This window comes from Larimichthys crocea, chromosome XXIII, assembly GCF_000972845.2.
Source record: "Larimichthys crocea isolate SSNF chromosome XXIII, L_crocea_2.0, whole genome shotgun sequence".
Classification (NCBI taxonomy): Eukaryota; Metazoa; Chordata; class Actinopteri; family Sciaenidae; genus Larimichthys; species Larimichthys crocea.
Window position 1 is genome coordinate 1,190,126 of NC_040033.1, and position 16,295 is coordinate 1,206,420.

A 16,295-nucleotide genomic window follows, 5' to 3' on the forward strand; every position below is an offset into this window, starting at 1 on the left:
TCTAGAAGTGGAAAGATGTGTTTTCTTTCTTGTTCAGTGTCCATGAAAGGCTGTGATCAAAATTGGCTCGAAATACCAAAGTGTTGTTTAATTCCAAAGATTACAATTTCGTCTCAGAGAACTGGACTTCAAAATAATTGAAGATACTCTACTTTAAGATTCAGACTGTTTGCTAGAGACAAAGTGAAACTAAGACGTGTTCACTACCAAACATCATCCGTCTTTAGTAACCTAGAATGACATTGAGCAAACATTTGCAAATGTGGCATTTTACACTTACACAGAGATGTTTCTGCCCTTTAATCTGATATTTCACGCACCACTTAGATCACTTTTTATAAATGCACCACAAGTACAACACAATAACTCAGGTATATATTGTTTTAGAGAGTTTAACTTTACCTGACTGGACTGCTGCTGGCATCCAAATCCTGTGCCGTCACCGCTCCAATAATGGTGCCTGCGGGTGTGTCCTCATACACATCCATCACATACGAGGGCTTATTGAACACCGGGGGCTCGTCCACATCCAGAACGTTAATCTTCACTGTCGCCGTGTCTTTGAAGGCCCCGAAGCTTTGAAACCGTGGATCCAGATGAGCGTTGGAGGCATCAACCTTAAAGGTGTATGCTTTCTTGGATTCAAAGTCCAAAGGCTGCAAAAACAAAAAGCAGATAAGGAGCACAGTTAAATTCACTTTTTTACAACTAGTTTATTCTCCCATCGTAATCATGTCAGGATCTGGAACGTGTCAGCACTCCTGCTGTAATTTCCTTTCTCTGTAGTGTTCATCTGTATGCGCTGAGAGCACTTGAAGGAATGCAGCAACTGAATATGAGCATTGGTGTTGACAGCGAGTTTGCCCTCAGTTCACTTTGTTATTCTTACATTTTCAAGGATGAGTAAGTGCTATCACATCTCAACACCGACCTCAGTATTTGGGTGATTTAAATGCTTAAGTTGTCACTCAGAACACACTCAGACAGCATTGTTTCTCACCCTGCCTGAAAAGCAGAACTAAAGGAGTAAACATACTCGTGAAAACGCTCTAAGATCTGATGTCAGTGGTACAGTACCTACAGTATATCATCAAGACACATAGTAGGTCATGACCAGGTTAACGTCTCCCACCCCCCACAAGTCAAGCTACAGTTCCCTTGGTTCAGCAGTACTACGCCACTTTGCAAGAGTTCTCCAAACAGCAGCTCAGGGGTTCATGTACGGCCTCTTCAAGCCTCTGACATACCAGCCCAGAGTCAATTAGTCAAAAGCGAGGGGAGGAATCTGCATCCTCGGGATGTCTGCTGCTGAGGTGTAAACATCCGACAGCAGTGACACCCGCTTTCGTACTTCTGCCTGTCTCCTGCCCTCTCATGTGTGACCAACCACGCTTGGCGAGCTCGCAGTAGTTCACGCTCTGCTGGCCCGGAGTCACATGAGAGACATTCCTTTCTGTGTATTTCAAATTGACTAACATGTAACCACTATGGCACCAATGCTATCTTCTTGCCCCAGGACTTGGTGCTTCTCTGGCATGGTGTTTCAAAGAGGCACCAAGTGAAAACAGCTGGTGATAGCACGGCAAAGTGTGCTCATGTAGAGAGACAGTGAATATGAGAGGAGGGGGGTGGTGCAACTGGAGGATGTAGGGGTGGTGGGGGCTTTTGTGTGTGTGTGTGTGTGTGTGTGTGTGTGATGCAAGATAAATATGACTAGTCATCTGTCCAAATTAAATGCACATGAATTAGCGAACTAATTAGAGTCCAACTACTAGAAATGACCAGAGGCTGTGCAATCATGATTTCACAGTGATAGCAGATGCTTCTCGAGCCCTCTGTCTCTCCTCCATCTCTACGCTTCCACCGTCTCCCTGCTACAGCAGGTGTCCGTAAAAAGAAGAGAAAAAAAAAATAAAAGAGCTATGTGAAGGCAAGCCAATCTGAAAGCAATCACTGACCATCAACCGCCATGATTGGTTTGATTACAGTGCGCCAGATGCAACTGGCTAGGCACAGCTATAAGATCCTTCAACAGGAAATACACTCTGTCCCTTTCAATCTCTTTCAAGAAGTGACAACACTGAGGGAAGGCCAAGCTCCCCCCCGAAGCAACAGTTCCCTTATAAAAAGTGAATTCATTGCGTCCGTCGTTCAAATTCTGATCCCCCTGCAATCAAACTAAGAGATTCGCTCCAAGTTACACCTGCAAAGTGGCTCGAAATGTACAGCAGTCATTATTTCAGTTTACTGAGCGTCCTGCTGCTTCCAGTGGATTGCTGGAAAGCAGCATCAAAGGGAACACGGTATATTTGCTTCTAACAGGCTGAGAGTTTTAGCCATGGAAATAAATGCACCGGTGATGTAATCAAAACATGATTCCAAAGAATCAGCATAACAAAGGCAAACTAAATTAATACCTAATGTAATGAAACGCCCTCTTGCACTGTATACCACATTATGCATGAACCGCCACATGCAGACAGCCATGCATACCTCAGCTGAAATGCGTGCACAGGTGGAGGAGGAGGGATGGCGATGTGGGGAGGTGGACAGCAGGAGGTATACACCAGGCCTCATTAGCCAGCGTCTCACTGGGGATGAGGAAAAGCACTGCTTCCCATCTCAACATGCTGCCATGCCACAATTAGGATAAAGGCCCAAAGTCTAACCCTTTATAACTGTCTAATTTTCATGTAATCCTTGGCTACCCGAAAGACGGGGACTTGTAGGGTGTGATGGGAAACGCTCTTTTCACACTCAGCACAGCTGGCATCCCGGACTCCCATTTGACAAATTATGTCCGTAAATAATGTCTAAATTTAAAAGAGTCGAGCATGAGAAACATCATTAAGGTGCAGGTGGACTCAGTAACGTTAGACTCGTTTGATATTTTAAGAGTTCAGCAATTCGTAGGGCAAAACCATCAGACAGGAATCAAAGGAAACTTTGATTTTGCAGCACAGACACAGATGTAGAAGCCGGTCCATGAAACAGAACCAAGCCAGGACACAACAGGTAGAGTATCAGAGTTTAGTCCATGAACTCCACTTATACAGTGCTCAGTTATAGTGATAATCCATGTTGACTGTTGGAGTTTGACTGGACCGATGGTCTGATTGGCCACAGGTTGCAGTATCCCCATTGAAATGAATGGGAAAAACTCACAGCTTTACAGCTTTATCACAAATGACACATTTCATTATACTCATTGTTCTCTGTATGAATTGGTTGGACCTTCTTACAGTTCTTACAACTATACTGCTCACATCTTCAAAGTGAGGTCGCTTAGAAGCTGATCCAATACATAACCTTGGACATCTCTCACAGAAGCACTATTGTGCAGAGCTACAGTGATTATAGAGCTTTTAGAAGGAGCGAACTGCCCTCAAACTTGAGTCTGGCATTGGAGATTAAACCTTTATTGCCAGACATTGGTGGTGCATTTTGTGCTTCTTGTAACTGCCTTTAATAATTCCTTGTAATTATATTATGTGTGTTTCTGCTTGTGTTTTGTGGATGTATCTTGTCTCAGGTCTCTGTCAATCTCAATTTGAATAAATAAAGATTAAATGAGAAAAAATACTTGCAGAACTAAACTAAACAGCTAAAGTGAGCTGGTGATCTCTTTTGTTATTCTGCATAACTCAACAAAACAAATCCAATCAAATCTCCTGCTAATGGTTATTTGCTTACAGAGCTGGTAAAAGGGCTGATAAGCCATTTAAAAACCTTTATGGGATGCTGTCAGTACCATGCAAATTAGATGCCCTGACTCTGATAATATTGTCATTTGTGAGAATAATTCATAGTTGACCAGATGCTCCGATTAGCCAGCTAATAATCTAACCTTCACCACCAGGGGGCATGTTACATGACCTCAAAAGTCCCTGCATTAAATCTAAATTGACATTTATGTCACGTGATTTTGTACAAAAGTACAGAATGAGAATATCTCATTCTTTACTTGGTTGATTTGACATATGTATCCATTCTAGTGCAGACAGTATTTCATAAGGGCTGTAAGGATTTGATAGTAGAGGTACTCATTAAGTAGCAGCAAAGAGAAGAGGTGACATCAGAGGAACAAATGCAGCTCATTTCCTTGGAAGAGGGAGGAGGGAGAAGCCGTAATGACACCCGTGGAACAAACGCGTGGACAGCCATGTGATTAAGTGTCAAGCAAATCCCACAGATTCATTTGCATATTCAGATTTTGGGGTGAGAAAAATGAAACGTTGAGAGCTTCACTACCTTTTTTTTTTTTTCTTTCTTTTTTTATGCGTCTGAGACACGAGACGTTCCAAGTATGTCTGGGATAGCTGTTGTTAAATAGGAATAAAATGGGGCCAGAAGGGGGTAATGAGAAACTCTGAGTTAATGAGAAGACGTGCTAATGTGTCAACGCTTGACTTGGGGAGAATCAAATCAGATCTGGAGGCCATAGGGGAAATTTTGCAGGAAGGGAAAAAAGAAAAAAAAAAGTCCATTCATTTCTGTCTGCGTGTATCATTTTACGTTATCCCCCCTCCCCGCCTTTCCTCCAAGATGACCTACTTATGAGCTCAGTCCTCTATGAGTAACTATTGCCCCTATCCACACATATATTACGGTTAAACAAGTTGCGTACACCTACAGTATGCGCGTTGAATTACTCGTTTGAAGCGTCTCATTATGGCTTCGGTTGTTGCACACCTTTTGTGGGTTACTGCGGACACAACGAGGAAGCGTATCAACGGAGGAATTTGTAAGGAGGACAGACTGAGTTCCTCTCATGTCAGTGCTGCTGCTCTTCAACATCACAACAGAACACACTTGAAATTCTAGACGTGGTGCTGCGCCCTTTGATATGTAAATGTGCACCTTCATTGCACCGGCAGTGATACTGAATGAAGGAACTTTTTTTTTTTTTTATGCCAATTGAATGTGTTACGTTCCAAGAGAATTTGTTCTGTTAAAACAGGGGACTAATCAAGGCATCACGGCCTCGTAGGTACATTTAAAAAAAAGTCCTTACGTTGTCGGATTCACGCGTGTGAATGCTGAACAGTGCGACACGCTCGCTGATGATTTATACTGAGATATAATAAGCAAATCCATAAACTGGAATCTGTTCCTAACTTGATACTTAGGTCTGCTCCTGGTCCCTCCCCCACAGCTTGCTCCCCGCACGGTGCAAAGTGTTAGTCGCAGCTGTTTTTTTGTTTTTTTTCCTCCAGCTTGGTGGTTATTTTAGGGATGGGAGACGCAGGATGATATGCATATTGAATAGATTCTCAGTTCGGTATTACAATAGCCGGGTTCAATACTCTCCTCAAACCTCAGCTATGCTCACTCAATAATACGGGAGACGGTTTTTCTGCCAACACCCATGGGTGCATCTAGCCTTTCCCCTTGAAGAATCATTATCACAGCACAGCAAGTCATTAGCAAGCTGATATCATTTGTTTGTGCTGAACACAGGTATTACCTGAAGAGGCTGGAGATTAAATGGGCTGAAAAAATACTGCGAATGCTGTTTAATCTGTGATATGCAGAGCAGTCTTAAATCCATTTAACCACGGTATTATATATTTACAATGCAACTTATGAATCATTAACACCCACTCACATGATTTATCCTCTGGGACTGAATCAAAGCTAAGCCAAACATGCCTAGAATATCACACATTTCTAATTGCAGCAAACATATTTCTCCAAACAAGGCCGAATGAACGATGACAGCGCCCATCAACTAAAGACTAAAAAGATTTGCCTGTTGGGTTGCAGCAAGCTCTAATAGTCCTGACAGTTCCCGATAAGGTTAACACGTTATTTCTGGGATGCAAAGCGGCTTCAGGGTGGATATTCCTCCGAGATTCTGAGATAAGCAATTATGAGTCGGTGGTTTGAGTCCGGCCTGACGTCTCTGTTGTGAGTGAGCGACTTCTTTATAAGGTCACTTCAATCACCGACTGACAGTTGAGTGAGATTTTGCCATGCAGATAAATGCTAAAGACCTCTCACCGCCACATGAAGTCAACTGTCCGCAGAGCACAATGAGCTTATCGTCAGTAAAGAAAAAGCTTACATGCCCCAGAGAGCCATCTGATGTCCCCTCTGAATACCGGGGTCCTAACACTGTAGAGAGAGGGGATGCTCTCTTTATTGTGCTGCCATCAGTCACATCAGTTTGTGTCCTTGGCTGCCTCCAAGCATCTCCATCCCACACCCCCACCCCTCCCCGGCAGTGCTCACAACAGTGGAGTGCCATCTTAGAGCCTTGCCAGCAGCCCTGTCCACACCGCAGTGGAGTGGAGTGACTGTGAAAGACTCGCACTGCCACTCTTAATAGGACAGGGTTAGGCCATGGGATGAGCCCCGAGACACCAGTTTAATCTATTACACCCACGCCTCCCCAGGCCACCAGAGAGAAGGCACTTCATCGACTCGAAGCACCACCTCAGCCGCCTCTTTGTCACTCTCTCTCCTCGTTTTTTTCCCATTTCTTTGTACTCATTTACTCACACACACACACAGAACATGCACAAACAAAGACATGCATGCACACATACACATTACTCCCCGCTTGGTTGCTTGGTGAGGTGTTATTCATCTGCGTTGGGAACCTGGATCTCCTGTTGTTCTGAGGTATTGTTTCCCTCTTTCCTCCTTCTTTCAACTCCTTTCACGCCAGGGCCTAAAATAACTCATTTCGCCTCCCACTGGAACATTCAGCACTATAATCAATAGATTAGTTTCAACTGCTGTCTGTGAGAAATGCTCAGTTTGTATCATGCCGCTGGATGGGCTCTTGGATACAGTTCTGAGCTACGATGTCCTGGAATTACCTCGAAGTGATGCAAGGACATTTTGTGATTCGAAGACGCACGGATGAGCTCTGAACCTTACGGAACCACATGCTGTTGTGTCCTTTGGTATTCAAACCAACATTGCTGATCACTGATTTCTTGGCTTTCAGTCAAGTTAGCTGCTTGTTCATTACTTTTGTCATTTGACATTACTTTTTTTTTCTACTGCCTGATAGTATCACATCAAGACTGAAAGGCCGTAACGGCTCCAAGTCTCTGAAATGATTTACTGTTCAAACAGCCCAGTAATGGCATTTCTGATAGAGAAATTAGACTGCAGTGTCTGGGCTTTAGTGAAATTAAGTCCTTAATTGATGGCAGGAAGGATGAAAAAGGCTTCTCGCCTTGATTCTGCCAATGGCTCTGACTTTACGGAAATCTAAATAGGGCCACATTTGAGCTAAGGCAATCCAGGCAATTAGTGGCATTTGTTTTGTATGTGCATGTTTATCGGTTTTAAACTCTGTTGGTGACAAGCTCTTTTCTTAAATGTCATGCTACACGATAACATTCATCTCTTGAATGTGGCTTTCTTTTTAAGTGGAGGAAGAAAAATGTCAAGCGGATGAATCATTTGACACTTTTTTTCTTTGTTTTTCTACCTGATTAAAATGTCCGAGCGTATCATTTTGCACAGGTTAAATCGAGCGCACGCTTTCAGAACGCCTCAAAACATCAAGCTGGTCAGAAGTCAACTCGCTAGAACTAGACTCGGTGATCCGACATATAGTCTCCCTCGATGGTGCTCAACCTTTTAAACCATGTTCCTTTCGGTTTCAGTTTGTGTGCTGGAAACATTTCAGCCACGTTTCTGGCTGTGTCAGAAACCACTCATTCAATATTCCCCATGTAACAGATACTATACTTCATAGCGAGCAGTAAACAGAGGTACTGGAAACTCATTTTGCGTCATCACTGACAAGTTTTCTGTCTTACTGCTGATGGACAAAGAACATAATGGGAAAAAGTCAACTTTTTTTGAAGAGAAATTTTACAAAGGGCACTACATAGTGTATAAACCACAGGTTGAACGGGTTAACTATTATCCGATTGTACTACATGGTAACAACAACAACCAACATAAATACAACAGCCTAAAAAAGTAAACTTCACTGAGAATTTCCATCCATCCATCCATGGGATGGAAGGCCGTGGCTCAGGAGATATCAGATGATTGGCGGTTCGATCCCCGGCTCCTCCAGTCTGCATGTCGAATGTGTCCTTGGGCAAGATACTGAACCCCAAATTGCCCCCGAAGGCTGTGCCATCAGTGTGTGAATGTGAACTAAAACTGATGAGCAGTTGCCACCTTGCATGGCAGCCATTGCCATCAGTGTATGAGTGTGTGTGAAAGACTAGAAAGGCACTATAGTCCATTTACCATCCATCAGTGTACCAGCTGGGCTCCAATGACCTTCACCTAGCAACATCCAAATGATAACACACCACAAACCCTGGTAGATGGACTGCATTAAAGCAACTAAACAACACTCAAGAAAACACCTTCATCACCAAGGTCACATCTTACACACCTTAGCTAGAACTCAAAGAACCAAGCAGGAGTATGCACATATATGCATGTTTCTTTAGAAATCTCCATTTTCTGTGATCATAATTACCTTCTATTGACTATTCTGTCCGCTGAATACTAGATAAAACCAGTGGCTGAGGTGTACACCATCAGTTTCCAGTACACGGGTCATCTGTGCCTCCAGCGCTACAATGTTTTCTGAACCTCTCTGACACTCTGGGGCAATGGATTTGGAGGCAGTGCCAGAGGTCTGCAGCAAATGCTCTTTATTCAATGCACTGTGGCCACCGGGGGCATTCAGTTTGTACAGTGAGGAGAAAGTCCTGTATTAAATATGGATCCCTAAATGTGAGCCAGCAAACATTATGCCACACATGCTGTCATTAAACAATGCCATTCCTCTAGACTTACAACAGCAGATTTCAATTACGCCTATCTGCCATCGTTTCTTCTCCCAGGAGGAGGTAAATAAACATGCAAACGGACAAATGACATTCAATCTAACCAGAAAGGATTCAACCAATACAACTCAAGGTTATCGCGCCAACATGCTGGATGTGTGGGAGTGCTATAGCTCTCCATGTACTGTATGTATAGCAGTGTTCGAATGTGGCTGTTTCATGTACAGCACTGTCACTCTCTGTGCACACATTTGTCTGCATGTTTCCCTGGGAATTCATCGGTGGATTGATCTATTGTCTCCCATAATCCTATGTTTGCAAACCTCCTCGGTGCCTCTGTGCCTCTCTTTTTTTTTTCCTCTCCCCCAGTATCGGCAGGCTGGGAAACAGACGATCATCCTTTGAACCCATTACTCAGCCTGATCCTCTTATCATAACCAACCTTCCTGAGTCTCTAATTCGGGGTCTGCCAAACTCTGCTATGTGCACACAATGTGGCTTTCGTCTCAGTCCTGCTGTGTGTTTTTTTTTTTTTCCAACGCTGGTGCAAGGGAGGGAAGTCAAAAGAGAAGGAGAAAGAAAGAGACAGAGTGAGGGAGAGGGAGAACGGGTAGAGAGGGATAGAGAGGGAGATTGTCTGCACACATTTGCACACCTGTCTCTGGGGATATTCCACCAATCTGAAATAAGACAAGTCTGTGGGCGGGTCAGTATTCTGGGAACACAGTGAACAACTCATAAAGGCTTCATCTCCAGCTACCTACTCCCCTACACCTTTCCAAGGCACAGCTCATTCGAATCTCTCTGCTCGTCCTCACTCGGAGTCCTGCTAATATCCCGATCCCACGCGGGCCGAGGCACATGTTTAGTAAATTACACAGTGGAGGGGTTTGGTCCGTTAAAGGCCGATCAGAATGTCCCCGATCAACAATGCCTTTGTGCGGTATACCACTGCAGGGAATACACCACACTGCCTCATCGTTACATGGCAGCACATCAGACAATGCAAGTAAAACAATGGAAGGAATGATGCATCCATCGCGGGCATACATGATGTAAACAAATAACTGTCTTCATTTACATCATAACTGCCTCCTGTCTCATTCTGTTATTCCATTACTGTCAATGAGAAGGTCACGATTGCGATGATCTATAGCCACGACTGTTTGCATATTACACACCATTCAGTGCATACATGATCTACACACACAGATACACATGCATTCATATGCATGCACAGAGAATACTGCAGGAGCTCTCAAACTGAGAATCAATTACTCACTCAGCGACATATTTTGCGGGGAGGATCAAAGGATCACACACCTTTTGTGTGCTCGAGTGCCGGGGCAAGAACTAAAATTGTACCAGTTAACGAAACACCTCGGTCTGATACATCAGAAAAACAAATGCAGATTTGCAATCCCCCAAAGAACATTTGAGACACTTACATCAGATATACCCCCGAAAGGCACAAAAACAGATAGAACTGGCTTCACTTTATTACTTTTGCAATCAGATGAAATGCACGCCGTATCTCTGAAATGAAACAAGATGTTTTACAGCTCCTTATAAGTATTTTGTCGAGGCAAATTTGCATTGAAAAGGCTGTGTTTAATAAGAAAGACAGAAGTGAAGCGCAGTAAATATAATGTATACCATGAATTATGATTTCAGGAGGTCTGGATAGAGAAAATCTGCTCACAGTTCTGCAGCATCATCATGTTTAGACGCATTATAATTTAGTTATACATTACAAATTATTTGATATATATTGAAGCAGCATTGTCATTGTATCAACATCTGCATTTTTAGTGATACTCTGGACTCTGTAGATCTACATACAATGATAAATAAGAAATCAAATATAAATAAAAAGTACTTTCATAATAATAAAAATATCATCTTGGCTGCAATCTTCCAGATTGGTGTCAACCTTCCTCACCAGTTTGACCTTCTTTCTCTCGTCTCCTCTCTCCTTTATATTTTTCTCTCCGTCACTGTCACGTGAAAGCCCGCCCTACCCTGCCTGTGATTGGCTGACATTCTTGCCCTCATCTTGACCAATCTCAGCCCTCCTCGTACTTAAACCAAACCAACTCGAAACCCACAAAGGCAGCGAGTACCGTGCCAATCAGAGACAGGTAGAGTAACTCAATGATATGACTCTACAGGACAGTGAATGGGTCCGGACCCTGTATACAGCTTGAATATTGTATTTATAACATGCTCTTGACATCGTATTGCACATAAGATAGTGAAACAGATTTTATGTGTTTTGCAAATTAGACAAATCTCAGACACAAACAATATTTCTGTAAAAGAAGAAGAGAAGTCACTGCAGATAAAAGCCGTTCAAAGCTTCCAAAAACTTTCTGACATTTACATTATTCTCCTCCTCCTGAGACATTTTGTGACCGTCGCTTCATGCAAACTTATCATTCCTCTGCAGTTCCCTTCTCCTTTTTTTTTTTCTTTTTCTATTGAACCTCTACACTGTACCACTATCAGCAAATGGCATTTAAACTCACAGCGGGGGGTCGACTGCATCCTGCCGAAGCAAAACGCAACGCAGAGTATGAAGGAATCAATGTGCCGGGGTTTGCATGAGCAAGTCTGACTGTGTGTGTGGAACAAAACAGGAGGTTGGAAGCGTATACTCGTGCATGCTTGCCTTCCTGTGAGTGAGAGTAAACAAGAAATGCACCTGCGAGTCTGATGTGAGGGCGAGACTTACCGACTTTAACACAGCCTTTTTTTTTTAGCCGCTACACGGCGCACTCAGAGACTGCTCATGTGATGCTGACATGATGTATTTTAATAACACGCTGGCAGGAGTGTGGATGCGTGTTACTCAGTCGTGACTCCACATGGCAGCGCGAGCTAACAGTTTGTAAACTGTTAAAAACTCTACAATGCTCAGTCTTGTTTACCGAGCGGGCCCTGCAGCCCGCAGGATGCCGCGCTGCACCAGACTGACTTATTAGAACGGCAAACACAACGACATCTGCAGGCGCAGATTTCTCTGCACAGAGCGCACTTACATCCTGATTGATATGACCAAATGTGGGCAATGAGTCAGCCTAATGAGGATTTCATTAATACAAATTATCCTATTAATGCCCCTTTTGTCGCATTGGCACTCATCAGAATAAAGTAGGCGCACCTTTTTAAGAGTCGGCTCCTGAAAGCGTAATGAGACCACACTGAGGCTCTTTCAATTCTCCGCTCATGCAGCACCCATAAATGCATATTATCCACCCACTACCACCGAGCTGAATGCTTTCAGTGTCCAAAGAGGGAGTGATATCATGCTGTTGCTCTCTACAGTCGAGCCTGTGGGTAGAAGAATGATATCATTTCTATTTAGGGGTGTTGGGGCTTTATGGATCCTCAAGTCTTTGGCTATAGGTGTATAGTGTCACAACAGGGAATGTACACAAACGAGGGGAGACTTTTTAATGGGGGAGATGTATATATGTACGTAGACTCGAAGTTAATAATTGATTGCATAATAACTCTTATTAAAGCTTAGCTATTTAGTGCATTGCACTGGCTGAATCGCTCTATCTCACCCTCTAATTTTAGCCTGTGGCTGAATGTTCTTTTTCTTTCACCTCTGGCAGTTGTGTGGGTCCCCATTGAAGAGGAGATGATAGACCTCAAAGGGTTCATCCTAGGAGTAATACATTTCTCTAATATCACTGGTGCTTTTGTGCCACTTGCCATTTAGTGGAGTGATATCATGGCCCTGCGAATGCTGTATGTGTTTTGTGTGTGTGTATTAAATTAGATACTTTTGCTCTGTGGTTCAAAGAAAGTGCATCCGAGCGACCAAGACCTCTTGCTGTGGGTCACTCTGCACTGGATGTATTAATCCATTTAGCACAAAAAGACCATATGGCATAGGAAATGAGCCCTGACATGCTGTGTGAATGTGTTATATATATATATATATAGCACGGGGGCTCAGAGAGAGTTGTGCTGTTGCTCTGAGCTGTGCTTTAAGGCATGGACAGCGAGGGGGAACAGTTAGAGAGCAACATCACACAACTGAGAGATCACAGGTTCAAGCCTCGCATCTGCCAACGGTCTGGCTGCTACAGCATTATGTAACACAGCGAGGTACTACCTGTACACTCATTATCATGTATTATCGTGTATCGCTTTATCTTATGATGTCTGTGATGTTCTACTAAAGTAAATATGCAACTTTTAGGCTCAAACACATTGGAGCAGAAACCCTGGGAAGCTTCTAAGTGTAAATATAATGGAATAGCATATCCTGCAGGTGGCAGAGGTGGCAGGAGATGCAGCAACACCTACACCCTCAGGAGTAGTGACTCCATCTCCAAGTGGCTGAAGATGGCACATGTATGTTTTTTTCTCTCTGTTATGTTACCTCGCGTCTCACCCATCCGCTGTCACCCTGTGATGTGTTTCTATTTTATTTTTAAATTACCGCGGGCAGAGCAAACTTTCCTGATGGTTCCTGTAGTGTTTGTTCCATGCTGATGTGCTGTGGCAGTCAGGCTCGGACAGGATTCAGACAGCCTGTCCAGCATGAAAGAAAGTTCGAATGCAGTATTCAACCGAGAGCAGCACTTTAGAAGTCCTGAGTGACAAGCCTGGACTTCCTTAAGTACTTTTTAAAGCCGGTGTCAACATGACATGACATTGTGCTGTCAGGATGGGATGTGTAAAGCTAGTTGGACATTGTTTTGCACATATTCTGCATGAAGTTACACTGTGTCATGTGTTTTTATGTTTAAGCAATGAAAAATAACCCCCAATTTAAAGCAAAATAATAAAAACATACAGCAAATTCTCAAATAATGGACTTTTTTAAAACTTTAACTGCAGAAAGAACTGGGCTTTATTTAGAACTTGCTTATATAAAAGACTTTTATTCTCATTTCATCTGCTTCTCACTCCAAACTCCAAGTTTACCAGTGGTCTTGATGAATTCGGTATAACGTACAGTAATACTTCCATCAGTATAACAAGGGAGTCATGTCACGCTCCCCACTCTGCTGCTCTCATTTGCATCTACCAATTGATTCCGGCCCTTTCTCATTTTTCCCGATTTATTTCACGCCGCGATGAATGCAATACTTCCTGCAGATTTCCCCTATTAAAAGCATCCCGGGGATCCTTTAGAAAGTAGGAAAAAAACAGGAAGTGTTGAGTTTCATTGACATCAGTTAGGGAAACGTGGAACAACTGGGATTAATAGGTGTGTCCGTGTTAAAAATAGAAACTCAGAGCAGCAAAGTACTGATGGAATTAGTGAAATATTGTACTGGTTTACCATGCGACCCATTGTTGTTGGCTAAAGGTCAATGTAACTTTTTTTACCAAGCAGTTTTCCGATGATAATTCACAGTGTCTGTTTAGTCTTAGTTTCTGAGACTCCATACCTTTTTGAGAATGATGATCCCCTCTTGGTTGTGTTCATTGGTGGCGATATCAAACATGGCGCCTCCATCACCTGGCACGATGGTATACTCTACTTCAGCATTTTTCCCGATGTCCAAGTCATGGGCTTTGATTCTACCGACAGCAGACCCCACGGCAGAGGACTCAGGAACTCTTAGGTGAAAGAAACCTGTCCACAAACAAACAAACATCAAACTGGACTCAGGCTCATTTATTATCAGATGGAAAGTACTGAGCTCTTCACATCCTCCTGTCCTTTATGTGGTCTCTCAGGCACCCAAAGATGTTATCCGCCCACAGGCAAGCAACGGATATGCTGCTGTCTGAAGTCAGCCCTGTAGCTACAGGCATGACATTATTCAATTTTGACATGTTTGGACATCAAGGCTCGTCTCCTTGTAATTGGCTCTACCTTTAAGATCAACAAACACAAGAGCTCCGGGGTTTTGATGCTCCCTCCAGCAGACTTAGGTAGAACTCTGCAAGCAGTTGATTGTTGGGTTGATCGATTGTCACTTACACCTGAAAATAGGTGGAAATGAATTTTTTTCTGCTGCAACAAAGAATCGGCCAAGACTGATTGTTTGCAAATCACGCTTAACTTGAACTTGAGTGTAACAATGGACGCATTCAAGAGGCGACGACGTGCCAGAGGGGAAGGAATGATGGAGAAACTCCTTCTGTGGATACCGCTTGACTCAATATGGTCGAACTTGGCGATGAATGCACTTGAACATAAATGTCTACAATAAGGCAAAGTGTCAGACAGTTGGCACTAGAAGGGTGAAAAGGGATACTGCTTGGCTGCTTTTTCTTGGTGGAGGACCAGATTAAATGCACTGAAACAAAAACCAACAACACCCGCCTACGCAAAGGATGTTCCAAAATATTTCATTGAATGTTCACATTCAAGCATTTCGATGTTCGGCACTGTACTCAATGCTGTGCTGCTGCGATTCATGTGTTATTTCATTTGTGATTCCTCAATTTTACTGGATCTGTGTTGATCCGAGGATTGAGGGAGGGGAGCTGAGGCATATGGATGAATTTAGGTGCTATAATTTCAATAAATAATCAAGTACTGTCAAGGACATGCGTTCATTTTAAAAGTCCTTTTGACGCTTTTGTCCTTTGAAGGACAGGACTTTTTTTTTCTTTTACTTTCCAGTGCCAAATCCGTTTGAGTCGCAGGTTAAGAGAAGTTAACAAACATCTGTTTCAGGGCATTCTCTGCAGGTTAACAAGCTTCAAGGATTATTCAGCAAAGCTGCATGCATGCAGGTATCCACTGCTGTTACTCATGAGCAGTGCAGGCTTTGCAGTCACAACCACATCTGGTCGCATTACACGGGTTCATTCGGGGGATTGATGGTTTACAAATCCATAATCTATAATAACTAGGGTAGGGGCGGGGGAAGATTTCTGGAAAGGACAGATGTTGGATGTTTCCATGCAGTAATATTAGAAGTAAACCGCATCATCTGATGATTTTTATTTATTTATTTTTTTTACCTGTAAGCCTTCTATGGATGGAAAAAAGAGGAAGACAAAGGAAGGATTTGGGACAGGGCAGAGCAGCCGCCGTACTCAGCCCGAGCCTCGGTGCTGTGACAGCATTATGGAAATATCATCTTTTCCTCGCAGCCAGAGGAGCTTGACCGTCTGACTGCCGGTATTTACATTCAGAGGAGACCGTTTGGTGTCACCGCAAAATACCTGAAGAGACTGCGTCAATATGGACAGCGTTTTTTTTTTGCCTCCCTGACGTACCCTTGCTGTTTTGGAATACACTACATTTTGCACTCGGTTTAATATTCATGCTTAGTTTATATAAAGAAGCTTTAACAGATCGATGTGTTTACAGCAATGCATTTTTTTCCTCCCCTCAGCTTGGCTTTATACATGACCTGGAGAACGGTACAATCAAATTAATCTGGTTTAGCAGCTTATACAAAATACCGGATAAAATACAGAGTTTAAATACACTGACTCAATTCCTGATGCAGCACCATCATGCTCAAAGCTCATATAAATACAGAAGGATGTCCCATGAGCTAAACAACACCAATCCTTATTCAT

The 16,295-nt window shown here is 43.1% G+C and overlaps 1 protein-coding gene across 1 annotated transcript in view; it reads right to left on the minus strand.

Moving 5' to 3' along the window:
* Positions 1 to 16,295, minus strand: part of LOC104931619 (cadherin-12) — a 91,688-nt gene that overhangs the window by 18,847 nt on the left and 56,546 nt on the right. Inside the window, exons 6-7 of the mRNA XM_019279374.2 lie at positions 14,198 to 14,385; positions 403 to 656 (exon numbers count right to left, since the gene is read on the minus strand). Coding sequence (XP_019134919.2) covers positions 403 to 656; positions 14,198 to 14,385 — 442 coding nt within the window. The remainder of the gene's footprint in view (positions 1 to 402; positions 657 to 14,197; positions 14,386 to 16,295) is intronic.